The sequence below is a fragment of the Marmota marmota genome, unplaced genomic scaffold (assembly GCF_001458135.2).
Source record: "Marmota marmota marmota unplaced genomic scaffold, marMar, whole genome shotgun sequence".
Taxonomy (NCBI): domain Eukaryota; kingdom Metazoa; phylum Chordata; class Mammalia; order Rodentia; family Sciuridae; genus Marmota; species Marmota marmota.
The window spans coordinates 42,417,332-42,432,395 of record NW_026000026.1 but is presented as its reverse complement, the minus strand read 5'-3'; the positions used below and the strand labels follow the sequence as shown (position 1 = coordinate 42,432,395).

At 43.4% G+C, this 15,064-nt stretch overlaps 1 protein-coding gene and 1 non-coding gene across 3 annotated transcripts in view; one reads left to right on the top strand and one right to left on the bottom strand.

Moving 5' to 3' along the window:
- Ovol2 (ovo like zinc finger 2) overlaps positions 1-5,202 on the top strand; it is a 30,118-nt gene extending 24,916 nt beyond the window's left edge. For both annotated transcript variants that reach the window (XM_048811341.1, XM_015476753.2), the window contains one exon: positions 4,407-5,202. In XM_048811341.1, the coding sequence (XP_048667298.1) occupies positions 4,407-4,723 (317 nt within the window). In that variant the 3' untranslated portion in view covers positions 4,724-5,202. The remainder of the gene's footprint in view (positions 1-4,406) is intronic.
- A 9,753-nt stretch (positions 5,203-14,955) lies between these two features.
- Positions 14,956-15,064, bottom strand: LOC125619292. The gene has a single exon (XR_007350778.1). It is a non-coding gene; the product is annotated as a U6 spliceosomal RNA (small nuclear RNA).

Here is a 15,064-nt window from a genome sequence, read left to right as displayed (position 1 = left end):
CTTGTTCCCAGGCCCAGAAACAGACACCAAGGAGCTTTGGGGTTGACCAATGTCTGTCTGCCTAGGGGTGGGAGTGTGGGGGGGTCAGGTTTACAAGTCAGAAACACCCTAACTAGAGCTTCCAGAACTCATGTTTGTGTCTGTGAGTCACCCAACTTCCAAACCAGGCTCAAATCCCACCCCCACCCCCAGTGGAGATGCAACAGTCATCTCCATTCTCCATGGTCCATGTGGTACCAGACTCTGAATTCTATCCTTTGCTATTTGGTCTTTCTGGGTACTCTGCAAAGAGAAGACAGAGAAGATGTATTGAATGAAGAGGAAAAGGAGACATGGCCCTAGGCACACTGGGCTTAGGTGGAGGTACCACTGCCTTCTCCCAGAGACAGATCACCCTTTGGGTAGGAACTTCCAGTAACATGGGAAACATCCATTTCTGGGCATCTAGAAGTTTCTTGATCCACGTTGAAGCCTGATGTCAGTGTGTTTTCCTCTATTTTTAGTCTGGACATTTTAAAACAGCAGCAGATCATTTCCCATAACTACAGAAAAAGGCAATTGGTCTCTAGGTAAATTTGTTTTGATGACCTGTAGGTTTGAAATTAGGTTTGCAGTTTGACCAGCCAGGAATGGTGGGAGCCAGCTCCCAGCCCAAAAGACCCATTAATACACAAGTTTGCATCACAGTGCAAAAGTGAAAGATAAAGTAGGTATATTCCTTAGGAGAGACATCAATAGCCCTTACTTTGTAAAAACTTGTCCCAAAGATGTGACCTCTCTTTTCCAAGGTTAGTAGGGTTCATTCATTTATTCATTTAAACACTATTCACTGAGCCAGGTGTGGTGGCACACGCCTGTAATCCCAGCAGCTCAGGAGGATCGTGAGTTCAAAGCCAGCCTCAGCAACTTAGCAAGGAGCTGAGCAACTCAGTGAGACCCTGTCTCTAAATAAAATACAAAAAAGGTCTGGGGATGTGGTTCAGTGGTTATACGCCCCTGAGTTCAATCTCCAGTACCAAAATAAAAATAAGAACTATTTACTGAGTACCCATTATGTGCTACTGAAGATTATAAAGGGTGCTTCTTTGGCAGCTTTCTAGAATGTGTAGAATATAATAAAGGCCTGCATTTTACCTGATTAGCTGGAATAACATCTTACCAGGACATTGCTCCAACACATTTTTCTTATGTGGGTGTTGTAGGAAATTGTGCTTCTGGATGTAGACTGGAAGAAATATGGAAACGATTTGATTTTTTTGAAGTAGTGGGATTGAGTGGAGGAGAAATCCTTTTTTTTTTTTTTTTTCATTTTGAACTTGTCATCTGTGTAGTTAAACAAAAATAATAATAATGAGCAGAAGTGGCTAAGTGGCTCTTTTTTTGTTTGTTTTTGTTTTTTTGTACCCAGAATTTAACTTGAGGTGCCTAACCTCTGAGTCATACCCCTTTTTTTGTATTTTATTTAGAGACAGTGTCTTGCTGAGTTGCTTAGGACCTCACTAAGTTGCTGAGGCTGCCTTTGAACTGACAATTCTCCTGCCTCAGCCTCCTGGGCTGCTGAGATTATAAGTGTGCAACACTGTGCCCGCTCTAAGTGGCTCTCTTGATCCCCACTCCATGAACTGTCAGTAAGGAATTGGGGACATTCAGCCTTGAAGAGAAGAGCCTTGGGGCCTGGCTGCCTTCAGATGTCTGACTGCTGTCCTTAGGCTTAATTTTGCATTGTTTTGGTCCTGGGGTTTTCAAAGAGTGATCCAGAAGCAGTCTTATTATCACCTGAGAACTTGTTAAATAGAAATTGTCAGCTCCGCCCCCAGAATCAGAAATTCCAGGCTGGGATAAGGGAATCTTTTTGCTTTTCTTTCTTTTCTTTTCTTCTTTTTTTTTTTTTTTCATACTGAGGATTGAACCAGGATACTTTACCACTGAGCTACACCCCAGCCTGCCCCTCCCTCCTTCCTTCCCTCCCTCCCTCCCTCCCTCTCTTTCTTTCTTTCTTTTTTTCATTTTATTTTGAGACAAGGTCTCATTAAGTTGCTAAGGCTGCCTTCAACTTCTGATCCTCTTGCCTCAGCCTGGGATTAAAGGCATGTGCCACAGGAATCTATACTTAGTCTAATGCTCTATCAAGTTTGAGAATATCTGATTTTAGATTCCTATTCAGTAGGTCTAGGTTAGAGCCCATATTACTCTGTTCTTTGTTGCCATACCAAAATATCTTAGGCTGGGTACTTAGTAATTAAAGAGGTTTATTTGGCTTAGGATTTTGGTGGCTAAAAGGTCCAAATAGCAAGGTGCCAGCATCATTCTGCTTTATTACAACATGGTATAAAAGCAGAAAGGGAACTGGCCACACGGAGAAGGGCCAAGTGTAGGTGGTGGTCTCCCTTTATAGCAATCTACTCTTGGGAGAACTAATCCATTCCTGTGAGAGCCACATTAATCCCTTCAAGAGGATGGAGCCCCCAAGATGTGATTACCTTCTACCAGGCCCCTCAACTTAAGTTTCTGCCATCTCCAATACCACCATATTTAGGGACTAATCTTCCAGCTCATGCACCTATGGGGCACATACTCAGAGCACATCCAAGCCACAAGAGGATTTGAGATTCTGTATTCCCACATGTTCCCAGCTGATGTGGTCACTGTTGGTCCATGGACCACCCATAAGTTATTAGGTTGTACAAAGCACTGTAATGTGATGGGAGGGTTTGGGTTGGAGGAGTAGTTCCTCAGTCTTCATAGTTTTTTTTTTTTTTTTAAGAGAGAGAGAGAGATTTTTTAATATTTATTTTTCAGTTTTCGGCAGACACAACATCTTTATTTTATTTTTATGTGGTGCTGAGGATTGAACCCAGAGCCCCGCACATGCCAGGCGAGCGCGTTACCGCTTGAGCCACATCCCTAGCCCAGTCTTCATAGTTTTTAAAATAAGAGATTTGGATTCAGCTATACAGTGAGACACCATGGTACTGTTAAAAGGATTGAAATTAATGTAAGCACCAATGTGGAAAAATCAGCAGGAATATTGTTAAGTGAAGAAAAATTATTTTTTCCTTTGTGGTACTAGGAATGGAACCCAGGGACACCCTGCCATTGAGCTACATCCCTATCCCTTTTTATTTTTATTTTTTTTTTAAGACAGAGTCTAAGTTGCCCAGGGTGGCCTTAAACTTGGGATCCTCCTTTCTTAGCCTCCTAAATTATTGGGATTATGGGCATGTGCCACTGTGGTAGGCAACTGCTTTTATTTAAATGTAAAAACTAAAATACAGTTTCCTAGCCCCCACACCTAGTTCCTAGAGTCAAGGCAAGCCCAGAAATCTGTACGGGCCTTGGGGGATTCCTCCAGATGGCAGCCCTCCTGTCTCCTAGGCTCCAAGATGGTTCAAGGGCCATGGCAGCAGCCTGCTTCGTGTAGCCCTAGTACCATATTCACCTCTCCAGGCTATCATGCTTCCCATCCCTCCTTTATAGCCATGATCATTCCCTCTAGAGCCTAAATTGGATCTTACTCTGATTTGGGTATTTTTTTTTAATGGACGTTCTGAGGACCAAACCCAGGGTCTTGTGCATACCAGGCAGGTGCGCCATGATTGAGCTATACCCCTGGCCTGCTATGGTTATCACTTAATTTCATTTATGTGGTTGCAATGTTTGAACAGTATGGGTGTGTGCACTACACTGCCTACTACATTGCCCAGCAGAATTGGACCCAGCTGCCCACTGCAGAGACTGGCGTGGTAATTCACCCAGCCCTGGCTCCTTCCCTTTCCTGTTTCGCTTCTTCAGTACCCAATTGGTGCTTCCCAGGATGGCCTTTCAAACTACTTGGACTGAAATCTTTGATTCAGTGTGTGTTTCCAAGAAAACCCAAACTACATAAAAGAAAACCAAAGCTGGGTATGGTGGCAGTTTGGGAGGCTGAGACCAGAGGATTGCAATATGAGGTCTGCCTGGGTAACTTAGCAGGCCCTTAAAACTAGAAGTGAGACCCTGTCTCAAAATAAAAATAAAAAGGGCTGGGGATGTAGCTCAGTGGTAAAGCACCCCTGGGTTAAATCTCCAGTGCTCCCCGCCCTTACCCCACCTACCCCCAAAAAAAAGCAAAGAAAGAAAAGAAAAAACAAAGTTGACTTTGCCCACTGTAAAATGAAAACATTAAGGCATACATGTGGGAAAAACAAGAATCCCTCCCGGAGGAAGTTTTGCTCTGTTGGCATTTTTGTGTCAGGTTTGCTTGTGTGGATGCTATGATGTTTTGCAGATGGTTTTGTGTTTCGCTTTAATCATTTTTCTCATGTTGCCATAAATCTTGGTCTTGGTGATTTTTAGTGGCTTCATAATTGAGAGGCTTTGGATTGGCTGTGACCTGACAATGATGTATCTGTCCCTCCTCTTTGCAGGCATCCGCCCCTACAAATGTGACATCTGCAACAAAGCCTTCACCCAGCGCTGCTCCCTGGAGTCCCACCTGAAGAAAATCCACGGGGTACAGCAGCAGTATGCCTACAAACAACGTCGGGACAAACTCTATGTCTGTGAGGATTGTGGCTACACAGGCCCCACGCAGGAGGACCTGTACCTCCACGTGAACAGTGCCCACCCGGGCAGCACGTTTCTCAAAAAGACATCCAAAAAGTTGGCAGCCCTTTTGCAGAGCAAGCTGATGTCCACACACCAGGAAAATACCCTCCTGAGTGAGGAAGAGGAAAAGAAATGAGGAGGATGAGGAAGGGAAAGAGAAATGCTAGTGCCGCCATGTTTATTGGGACTTTTGGTTTGGAGGCTGTCATACCCTCCCCTCATCCAACTGGCTTTTTTTCTTTAAGTACTGAGGATTTAACCCAGCTGCTCTTTATCACTGAGCTACACCCTCATCCCTTTTTATTTTAAGATTGTGATGCAGCCAGGTTGCCCAGGTTGGCCTTGAACTTGGGATCCTCCTGCCTCAGACTCCTGAGTCTCTGGGATTATAGGCGAGCACAACCAATGGTGCTCGACTTCCACTGGCTCTTTTTAATTGCAAGTGTTGAGTTCACCTCTCTGTCTTTTCCAGACATCAACAGTAGGATCTGTCCCAAGGTTATCAATTATCATGTAGCATCAGGCCCTGTCCCTTGTGTCCAGTTGAACAGTCACATTCATCAGAGTCACGGCTGAAATCACCATGTAGAACTTTTTTTTTTTTTTTTTTAATTTCACACATGGAGGGAGGGGTGTTCCTTGAGAGACCATCATTTTATGGTGCCTTGAAATGCTATTCAAGCAAGGAAAATGAATTTTATTATTCTGAAAGAGTTTACAGAAATTATTTTAATAAATGAAACATTCACGTGAAAGTTCTCTTTCCAAACAAAATAGAGTGTTGACCTATAATTCTGTGTTTAGGGTTTATTGTGTAACGTTGGACTCCAGGTTATTTTGTGGGGAGGTTGATGGTCTCATAGGTTTGAGGAAGCAAATTTTCATTTATTTATTTAGTTTTTGTACTGGGAATTAAGCCTAGGGCTGCTTTACCACCGAGCTACATCTCTAGTCCTTTTTTTTTAAATCAGGAATTGAACCTAGGGGCACTTAACCACTGAGCCACATCCCCAGCCCTTTTTAATTTTTTTTTAATTTTGAGACAGTGTTTCACTAAGTTGCCAAGGCTGGCTTTGAACTTTCAATTCTCTTGTTTCAGCCTCCTGAGCACTTGGATTCCAGGAATGCACCACAGCACCCGTCTTCTCAGTTTTTTCTTGACTTTATTTTATTCTGGGACAAGGACTCACTAAGTTGATTAAGGTCTCACTAAATTGCTGAGGCTGGCCTTGAACTTGAATCCTCCTGCCTTGACCTCCCAAGTCTCTGGGATTATAATAGTGTACCACTGCACCTGGCAAGGAAGCCAGTTTTGATGTTTGGGAAGAACAAATGATTGGTCGAAAGCATTGAGCAACAAGTTGGTGGGCAGATATACCTGGAATGGGAATACCAGGGAACTCATCCACTCTGGTCTTTATTGATGGCCTGGGGGCACCTGCAGAGGCCTTTGGCTTTTGGGGACAGGGAGTTGTTGGGTGGAGGCTCTGCTTCCTCCCTTGAGTCTGGCACTGGGTAAAGTATGCGGCAAACCCTGGAGCATGAGCAACCTGCTTGCACACAAGAGTGTACCTGCCTGGTGCAATCTCCTTTGCTATCTCTGCTCACTTTGGATGCCCATTCCCTGAGGCAGGGGAGGTTAACAGTTAAGTCAAGATGAGAGTTGAGATGAGAGAGATAGGGCAAAAGTTGAGATTAGAGAGACAGGGCACGACAAAGTAGTTCTCAAGGTCCTTCCATGACAGAGCAGCAGGAAGGGTCCAGAACCCTCTCCCAGGAAGCCCCATGGTTGGGAGAGGCTTTTACTCAGACATGTGAGCTGCTGCCTGAATTGAGTAGGAATTGCTGATCAGCTGCTTTATGTTATCTCTCTGCCTACCCGGGTTCCCTGGGCACTGCCAGGGCCTGTCCTTGGTTTATGGAAATGTTGGGATAATGAGTCTATTTTCTTATTTCTTCCCTCCCCATTCCCATCCTTCCCACTCTCTACCCTCTTCCTTTCTTTTCTCCCCTCTCCTTTCTCCTTTCATTTCTCTCCTGTACTCCAAGCCAGGCGTTATGCCAAGACCTGGGCATTTTAAGTGTTTCGCGTTATCATTTCTCTTCCAAATCTCTGCATTTCTTTCAGAAGGAAGGAAGCAAAACCCTTTTGTGAAACACCTGTGATGTGCCAGGTGGTGAGCTGGGCAACCTTCCCTGCACAGATGTCTTCTGGAACATCTGCAGGGCATCCCCAGGAGTCAGCAGTCTTGTCCCTACGAGCAGAGGAGGCCACTGCAGAGGCCTTCAGGTCTAGTTCAAACCATTCTATTTTCTCCCTCTCTCAAGGAGGAAGAAAGAAGGCTTCAGATTCAAATGGGAGCACACGGAGGTGGTTCCTGACTTTGGGGAACCTCATCCCTTTCAGCTCCCCTGACTGGTGAGGCTTAACCAGCCTGCAGGATCTTTTCTGCCTTACCAGAAGCCCCAGGTACATGAGTTGAGTTGTGGCACAACACAGTCTGACTGACCACATTCAACCCTCAGCAGTATTGACCTGGGGACTGCAAATGGCACAGGGTGCAGCATGCCAGGAACATGAAGGGCTTGGTCCTAATTCCAGAGGACAAGTTGCTGACCTTGTATCTTCTAGCTTTTGCCACAGAGAAAGGTTAGAAAGCAGTTGACTTGTTTTTTTTTTGTTGTTGTTTGTTTTTTTGCCTAATTTTTTTTTTCTTTTGCCTTAGTTATCTGGGTAATGCAGACAACAAAACAAACCTTCCTAGCAAGGAATATCTGTGGCAGGTTCAGACAAATGGCCTGTGGCCTGTTTCACCCAGGAAATATGTCCATCAACAACAAAAAAACATTTTTTTAAATGGCTTCAGCAAAGAAGGGAATGTACTAGTTGAAAACTCTAGGGTTATTCTGGTTTCAGGGGTGGCCACAACTAGTACCTAAATGACAGCTTCATCTCTCATCTTTTCCTCCATCTCTAAGCTCTGTTTTACCCATGGTGGTTTCTTTCTCAGGCTCTCAAGTGAAGCCCAGATGGCTGTCCACAGTTCTGCATTTGTATCCCACAGTGCAATAACCTGGAGGAGGGTTTCTTTTTTAGCCTAAGATCTTGGGTTGGTTTGGCTCTGGTATCCACCCTGAACCATCACTCCTTTGGGATGTGTGCCACCTTCTTGGCCCAGGCCTCAGTCACATGCTCCTGCTTCCCCTGAATCAGGTGCAGTAAGCAGGTCAGCTCCATCCTAGCCTACAAGTGGTCGGAGGGTGGTTCCCCGGCAGCAAATGAAGAGGCCATGATCTGAGGATGGAATGGATGTTGGGAAGGGGATGGGTACTAGTTAAGATAAGGCACAGCTGCTCTCACAAAGATGCCCAGCAAATCCTGTGGCATAAAGGAGAAGGTTGTTTTTCACATAGCAGTTCTCGGTTAGGTGCTTCTCCCCCAGTGCATCACTCAAGAACCCAGATTTCTCCTATTGCTCTGCCATGTCCGAGGATGTTATCAAGATATGCATGGTTGAAGCTGGGTTTCTGTGGGTCTCAATGCATAGTCATCTTGGTTTCGATTCCTCTAGAAGCCAGTTTTGAGGTAAGGAGTCAAGTTCCAGTCGATTGCTTAGGAGGTGACCCAGGAAGCATCTGTAGGGGCCCGGACAAGTGGGACAGGAAAGAGAGACAGTAAAAGCAACAGAGTTAGAATTTCTACAGTGGGCAACTGGAGTTCATCCCCTCTGGGAAGCAGTGTAGAACATGTCTGTTTCCTGTGGTTGGGAAGAGGAAAGTCCACTAACTCCCCATCCATCATTGGTGGAGGGACACTGCCATTTGGGGCATTCATTTCTGGGCTCTTCCAACTTGCCTGGTGCATTGGCCATGCATGTTTTATATGCCTGGAAAATCTCTATGCAGAGATAAATAAAAGCAGCCTTTAGCATATAGACCTGGAAGCTGACGAACCTGGGCAAGGTGACAGCCGTATCTGGTATGGGTATGGTAGAGTCACACTTGCTACCTGAAGGTGCTAGCCTGGATGAGGCACATGACCTTTCCACTCACATGAGAAGGATCCATGGGGAGGATTTTGCCACATTAACTAGATGGGAAAAAAAAGTCACACTTTTGTGTGTCAAAATGGGGGGATGGATTATTATGGCTGATGACTCACTGTCTCTCTCATGGCAGGCAAAACCAATGGATGTTCACTCTCAACTTTTCGACCCCCTCCTCATCCTAACCCTGCTGTGCTGTCCTGTCCTGCTTAGCCAGTTGCCAGGAAATCCAGCTAATGAGGCCAGGCTCATGATTTAGGACATTGGTTCAATGGCTGGTGGTCCTGGAACCTTGGGTCTATAGGTGGCGGGGATGGAGACTCATGAGTTGTTGACCTGTACTAAGTTTGCCCAGCATAACCTGTGTTGGTGGCAAATGTTCTTGCTAGGCACAAAAATGCATACTGAGCATTCATTTTGGAAAAAGGCATCTATTATCTTTCAGTGTGATTTACATCATGGGTGTCTTAGGTTGGGTCCCATAAGCAGAACCAAAGACAGGGATTCAGAGGTGAGTAATTTATTGCAGGCAGCTCTCAGAAGAAACCAATAAGGAAGTCAGGGAAGCAAGACCTAACAGGAAGAAACGAGGCAACAATATGGGTTCACTAAAATCTAGTTGCAGCCTGATTTCATACGTACGGAGGAGTGTGAATGGCACCATAGAAGTTCCACCTTGAGCAAGGAGCCAGTTATCACATGTGACTTGTACTCTAATGTGTATATATGTGGAAGGGGAGTACATAACCTCTGAGCATTTTCAGTTAGCAGCAACTAAGCTCTTTAGTAACCAATGTTCAAAGCACCTAGGGGCTGATTCACTTGGAGATCTCCAAAGTGGGGGAGAGAAAAGACAGAATGGATTCTTAGAAGTAAAAAAGGATCTGATGACTTCTCCCTGGAATATTGGCATTTTGATGAAGAATCTGCTTTTGGAGCTAAAGGAGTGAATCAGTTATTGCAAAATTAGGTAGTGTTTTGGGAAAAAAATTAAAAATATTTCTATAATAATGTATGCAAGAAAAAAGTCATCTCCCTCATCTGCCAAATCTGTCCTCTCCCATCATAGTTAGCCACTGTCATTTGCTTCTAGTGTAACTTCCCTGAGTTTCTTTACCCATATGTAAGTAATATGAATGTGTATGTTTGCTTCCTACTATTTTTGTAAAGTTGTAATTGACAGATCTTTTGTGTTTTTCTTTGTTTTCCCATTTATTATTATTATTATTATTATCATCATCATCATCATCATCATCATCATCATCATCATCATTTCTATTTGTTCTAATTAGTTATACATGATAGTAGATGTGTTTTTCTTTTAATAGTACATCCAGCAGTTCTTTCCGTAATAGTTCCAAAAAGTGTTCTTGTTCTTCTTTACAGCTATCTAGGATTGAGTTGTATGGATGCACCATAATTTAGGTTATTGGTTTTTCTCTTGATGGACATTTGTGTGGCTTCCAAAGGTTTGCTACTATAGACAATGCTGCAGTGAGTAACTTTACACATATGTCACGTCACATATGTGCAAATATATCTGCGGGATAAATTCCCAGAAATGCAATTGGCAGTGCTAACAATTTCACATCAGTAAGGGCCATTTGTAGTTCCCTTCCCCGTTTGTTTTCCCCACTGGATTTGGTAGTCTTTTTGTCTGCCTAACTTGGGTGGGTTTTGGTGTTTTTTTTTTTTTTTTAGTTTTGTACTGGAGATTGAACCAGGGGCACTCAATCACTGAGCCACATCCCCAGCCCTTTTTATTTATTTGAGACAGGATCTCACCAAGTTGTGAGGGCCTCGCTAAATTACTGAGGCTTGCTTTGAACTTGTGATCCTCCTGCCTCTGTCTCTCAAATTGCTGGGATTACAGGGCTGCACCATGGCACCCTGATCCTTTTTTCTTTTTCTTTTTGCTGTGCAGGGGATAATGGACTAGGCAAAGGTTCTATTCCTGAGCTACATCCCTAACCCCTCTGCCTAACTTCTACAAGTTGTATATGTATGTGTGTGTGTGTTTTAACTATCAGAAAGTTTGGTCTTTTGTGATGTAAGCTGCTGACTTTTGTACTGTTGGTAGATAGGACTCCTTTAGAAGGAGAAAGTGCCAATTTGCAATGTGTGAGAGTCCCCATGTCCTCACCATTAGACCAATGTTGTGTTGCTCCAAGTTTGGATTTTTGCCAATCTGATAGGGGAGAAATAGTTTTTCAGTGTCGTTTTTTTACATTTGTCTTATTATGTGTGAGAGAAAGAGGTTGAAGGTCTTTTCATATGATTAAGGCCATTTGTGATTCCATTTATTGTTAACTGCCTAAATATCTATTTTCCCACCAGGTTTCTGCCTAATTTCTTGGTCTTTTTTCTTGCCTAATTTCTCAGAGTTTTTTTATTTATTTGCTTGTTTTAATGTATCAGGCAGTTTAGACCTTTGGATGGTTTTTCTTTCAGATTGTCATTTAGCTTTTGATTTTGCTTATGCTAAAGTATTGTTTTGTTTTGTCTTTTTTTCTTTCACCAAGCAGAAGTTTTTGACTTTTATGTAGTTTGAATTGACCCATCTTTTTCTTTTATGGCTGATGGAAATTGAGTTGTAGTTAGAAAAGACTACCCACTCTAAGGTTATATCGGAATTCTGCCATGCTTTTTTCTAGGACTTTAATGGCTTCATTTTATCACGTAGAAATCTTTGATCTGTTTGGACTATTTCCTGGTGTATAGTGGGAGGTATGGATCCAACTTTATCATTTTCCAGATGGCTGACAAGAGATATTTTTTAACAGGGAGCTGGTCCAAAACACACCAGAGAACACTTTCTTCAGGAAAAGGTCACGTGCCTCAGCAGAAGGTGTTGCGAATTATAGTAAGGAGCAGTTTTCTTTAATTAGCAAAGATTCATTTGTTCAACAAATATTTCTCAAGTGTCCACTGTGTGCCAGATAGTTTTCTAGATACTGAAGCTAGAAAAAATAGACCATAGTCCCTGCCCTTAAGGAGCTCACGTTCTCTTGGGGGAAGATAGACAATAAATAAGCAAGTAAATACATTTATACCATGTTAGGAATTATAGGGAAGAAAGACGTTCCAGTTACCTTGGCTGTGTAACTAATTGTGCCAAAACATACTGGTTCTGTGGATCAGAGATTTGGACAAGGCACAGCACAGGAGCATAAGGGATAGGATAGCCGATGACTTTTCTCTACCCTTTGAGATCTGGGGCCTTACTGGAAGACCTGAAGGCTGGGGCCTGGAATTGTCTGAAGGCTCGGTCACTCATGTACCTTGTGATTAATGTTTGCTATTGGTTGGGAGCCTTGATTCCTTTCCACATGAATGTCCCCTTATGGTCTGTGTGGCCCAGTTTGGGCTCCAGTGATATGGTAGGTTCATATAGGTAATCTCAAAGAGTCAGGTGGATGGTGCATTATAGATTGAGACCCAGTTAACCAGTTGTGCAAGGTTGCTGCTGCCACAATTTGTCAGAAGCATGTTACTAAGGCTGGCCCATATTCCAGAGAAGGAAAATAAGGCTCCCTTTTGATGGGAGGAATGGTTCTTGAAGAGCTAATGGGACCATATGTATTGCTGTGGCCATTTTTAGAAAATACAATTTGCTACTGAAGCAAAGAAGGCTGGAATGAGAAAGAAGTGATGTTGGTGGAGACTGGTGGCATTGTATACAGGGGGGCCAGGGATATGTGACCCGACAGAAGTGGGGGAGGAAGCTTCCTAACTGGGGAAGGATTCCAGACAGAAGGAACAGCAAAGTCATTTTGGCCAAGAGGCAGAGGGAGTATATTCGACTTATGTGAAGAGCATGATGAGCATTAGCTTATGTGGAGCAGGAACAGGTGGGGGGCATGTAGACAGATGGGGGTCAGAGAGATTCAGGCAGCAAATCGCTATTGCAGGCTGGTTGTAAAGACTTTAGCTTGCTTTCTGAGTGAATTGGAAAACTGTTAGTTTTGAATTACTATAACAGAATACCTGAGATAACTAACTTATAAAGAGAAAAGGCCTATTTAGCTCAGAGTTCTGGCAGCTCTAATCCAAGATTGGGTTAAATCCATTGCTTTGTGCATCTGGTGGGGATACTGGAAGAGTATCTGCTCTGGTGGGAAGCACATGGCAGAGCAAACCGCTAATCTCATGACCAGGAAGGAAAAAGAGTCCTATAATCCTCCTCAAGGGCATGCTTGCTCCCAATGACCTAAGGACCTCCCATAAAGCCCCACCTCCTAAAGGTTTATAACACAACCCAATAAAGGGCCCAGCCCTTAATGCATGGGCCCTGGAGGACACTCACCCAAACTATAACAGAAACCAAGGAGAGCTTTGAGTGGAGGAATAACATGCTCTCATTTATGTTTTAATGGATTTGCTCTGGCTGCTGTGAGAACAGATTTGGGGGTGGGAGGCAAGGGTGGAAGTGGGGAGACCAATTAAGAAGCTGTTGCAAAAATAAAGCAGGACACAATGAATGCTTGGACCAGGATGACAGTGGAGGAGTTGGTGAGAAATGGCCGGATGCTGGATATATTTTTTAAAATAGAACTAACTGGGTTTGCTGATGGGCTACATGTGGGTTAATGGCTAGACCATACATCCTTATTTGTCTGGGGCACTTCTGGTTTATGTAATAAAGTATATGGTCATCCTGGTTAGAAGGAAAAGAGAGGATAACAGAATGACTCCAAAAGGTTTTGCCTTGTACAACTTGAAGAATCAAGGCATCATTTGTATGGGAAGAATTGTGAGGGGAGTCGGGTCTGGGGAGGGTGTGAATCAGGAGTTCAGGTTTGGATTTTTAAATTGCTAATAAGACACCCAAGTGTCTCAAAGGCACAGGGACACAGTGAGTGGTGGATAGAGTTAAAGGAGGAGGGATGAGGAGGCAAAGAAAATTTGTGTTACTGGATCACAGGGAGCAGGAAGCCATAAAGCTTCATGTCCTCAAGTTTTAGTGAGGAAGAATCAATGAGGGAGAGTGTATTAGTTGGTGTTTAGTCACTACAAGAAAATATCTGAATGGATTATGTATGAAGAAGAAGAGGTTTATTTTGTTCACAGTTTTGGAGGTTCAAGAGCAGGGCACCGACATCAGCTCAGATCTGGTGAGGCCCCCTATCCCAGCTATGTTATCTCACAGCAGAAAACAGTGAGTGTGTGAGTTTGCATCACCAAACAAGAATTCAGAGAGAGAGAGAGAGAGAGGCTGGGCTCCCATAATCCCTTCTGAGGGGAAAACTCCAATTACCTAAGAACTTCCCATAGGCCCTGCCTTCTAACGGTTCCTTTTCTGAATCCCACCACACTGGGGCCCAAACCTTCACCTGTAATGGACCTATATCCAAACCATTGCCACAGTAAGATGGAGCTGCTGTAGAATGGGAGGGGAAGTGGTGGAAGTCAGTGGAGTCATTGTTATGTGGAGGTGTATTTTCTACAACAGGGTAGGTTCGTGATGTTACTTTTTTTTTTTTTTTTTGGTTCTGGGGCACTTTACCACTGAGCTACAATTCCAATCCCCCCTCCACTTTTTAAAAATTCTTTTTCATTTTTTATTTTGAGACAGGTTGCTGAGAGTCTTACTAAGTTACTGAGGTTGGTCTTGAACTTGGATTCTCCTTCCTCAGCCTCCCCAGTTGCTGGGATTGCAGGTGTGTACCACCATGCCCAGTTACTATTTGTTTTGAAAGAGAAATTTTCTTAGGCATGTGTACTTTCTTATATTAAACAGGAGAGCAAATATTATCAGTTCTTTTTTCAAATTTAACAAAAATATTTAATGCTTCCAAACAAAAGTATAAAAATACAGTAGGAATGACAGTTTGCTACAAAGTGGTCTCTCCTAACTTATTTCTTTTATGTCTTTTCTACTTTGTGTGTTGCTGGGATTTGAACCCAGGGCCTCATGCTTGCCAAGTGAACACTTCACCACTGAGCTATATCCCCAGCCTGTTATCAGCATTTCATACATGCATTTTAAAAAGCTTAACAATGCTAGAGATGGTGGCACTTGCCTTTAATCCCAGAGACTCAGGAGGCTGAGGCAGAAGGATTGCAAGTTCAAGGCCAACCCCAGCAAGTTAGCTCGCCTAGCATGTGTGGGGCTCTGGGTTCGATCCTCAGCACCACATAAAAATAAAATAAAGGTATTGTGTCCAACTACAACTAAAATAAAATATTTAAAAATATTTTAAAAATTTAAAAAATAAATTAAAAAAATAAAAAGAGCTGGGGATATAGCTCAGAGGTAAAGCGCCCCTGGGTTCAATCTCCTGTGCCAAACAAACAAACAAACAACACTTAACAATACATAAAAGATATGGATCACTTCACAAATATGCACGTCATCCTTGCCCAGGGGTCATGCCAATCTTTGCATGGGTCTGACTTTTTAGTATATGTGCTGCTGAAGCAACAAGCAC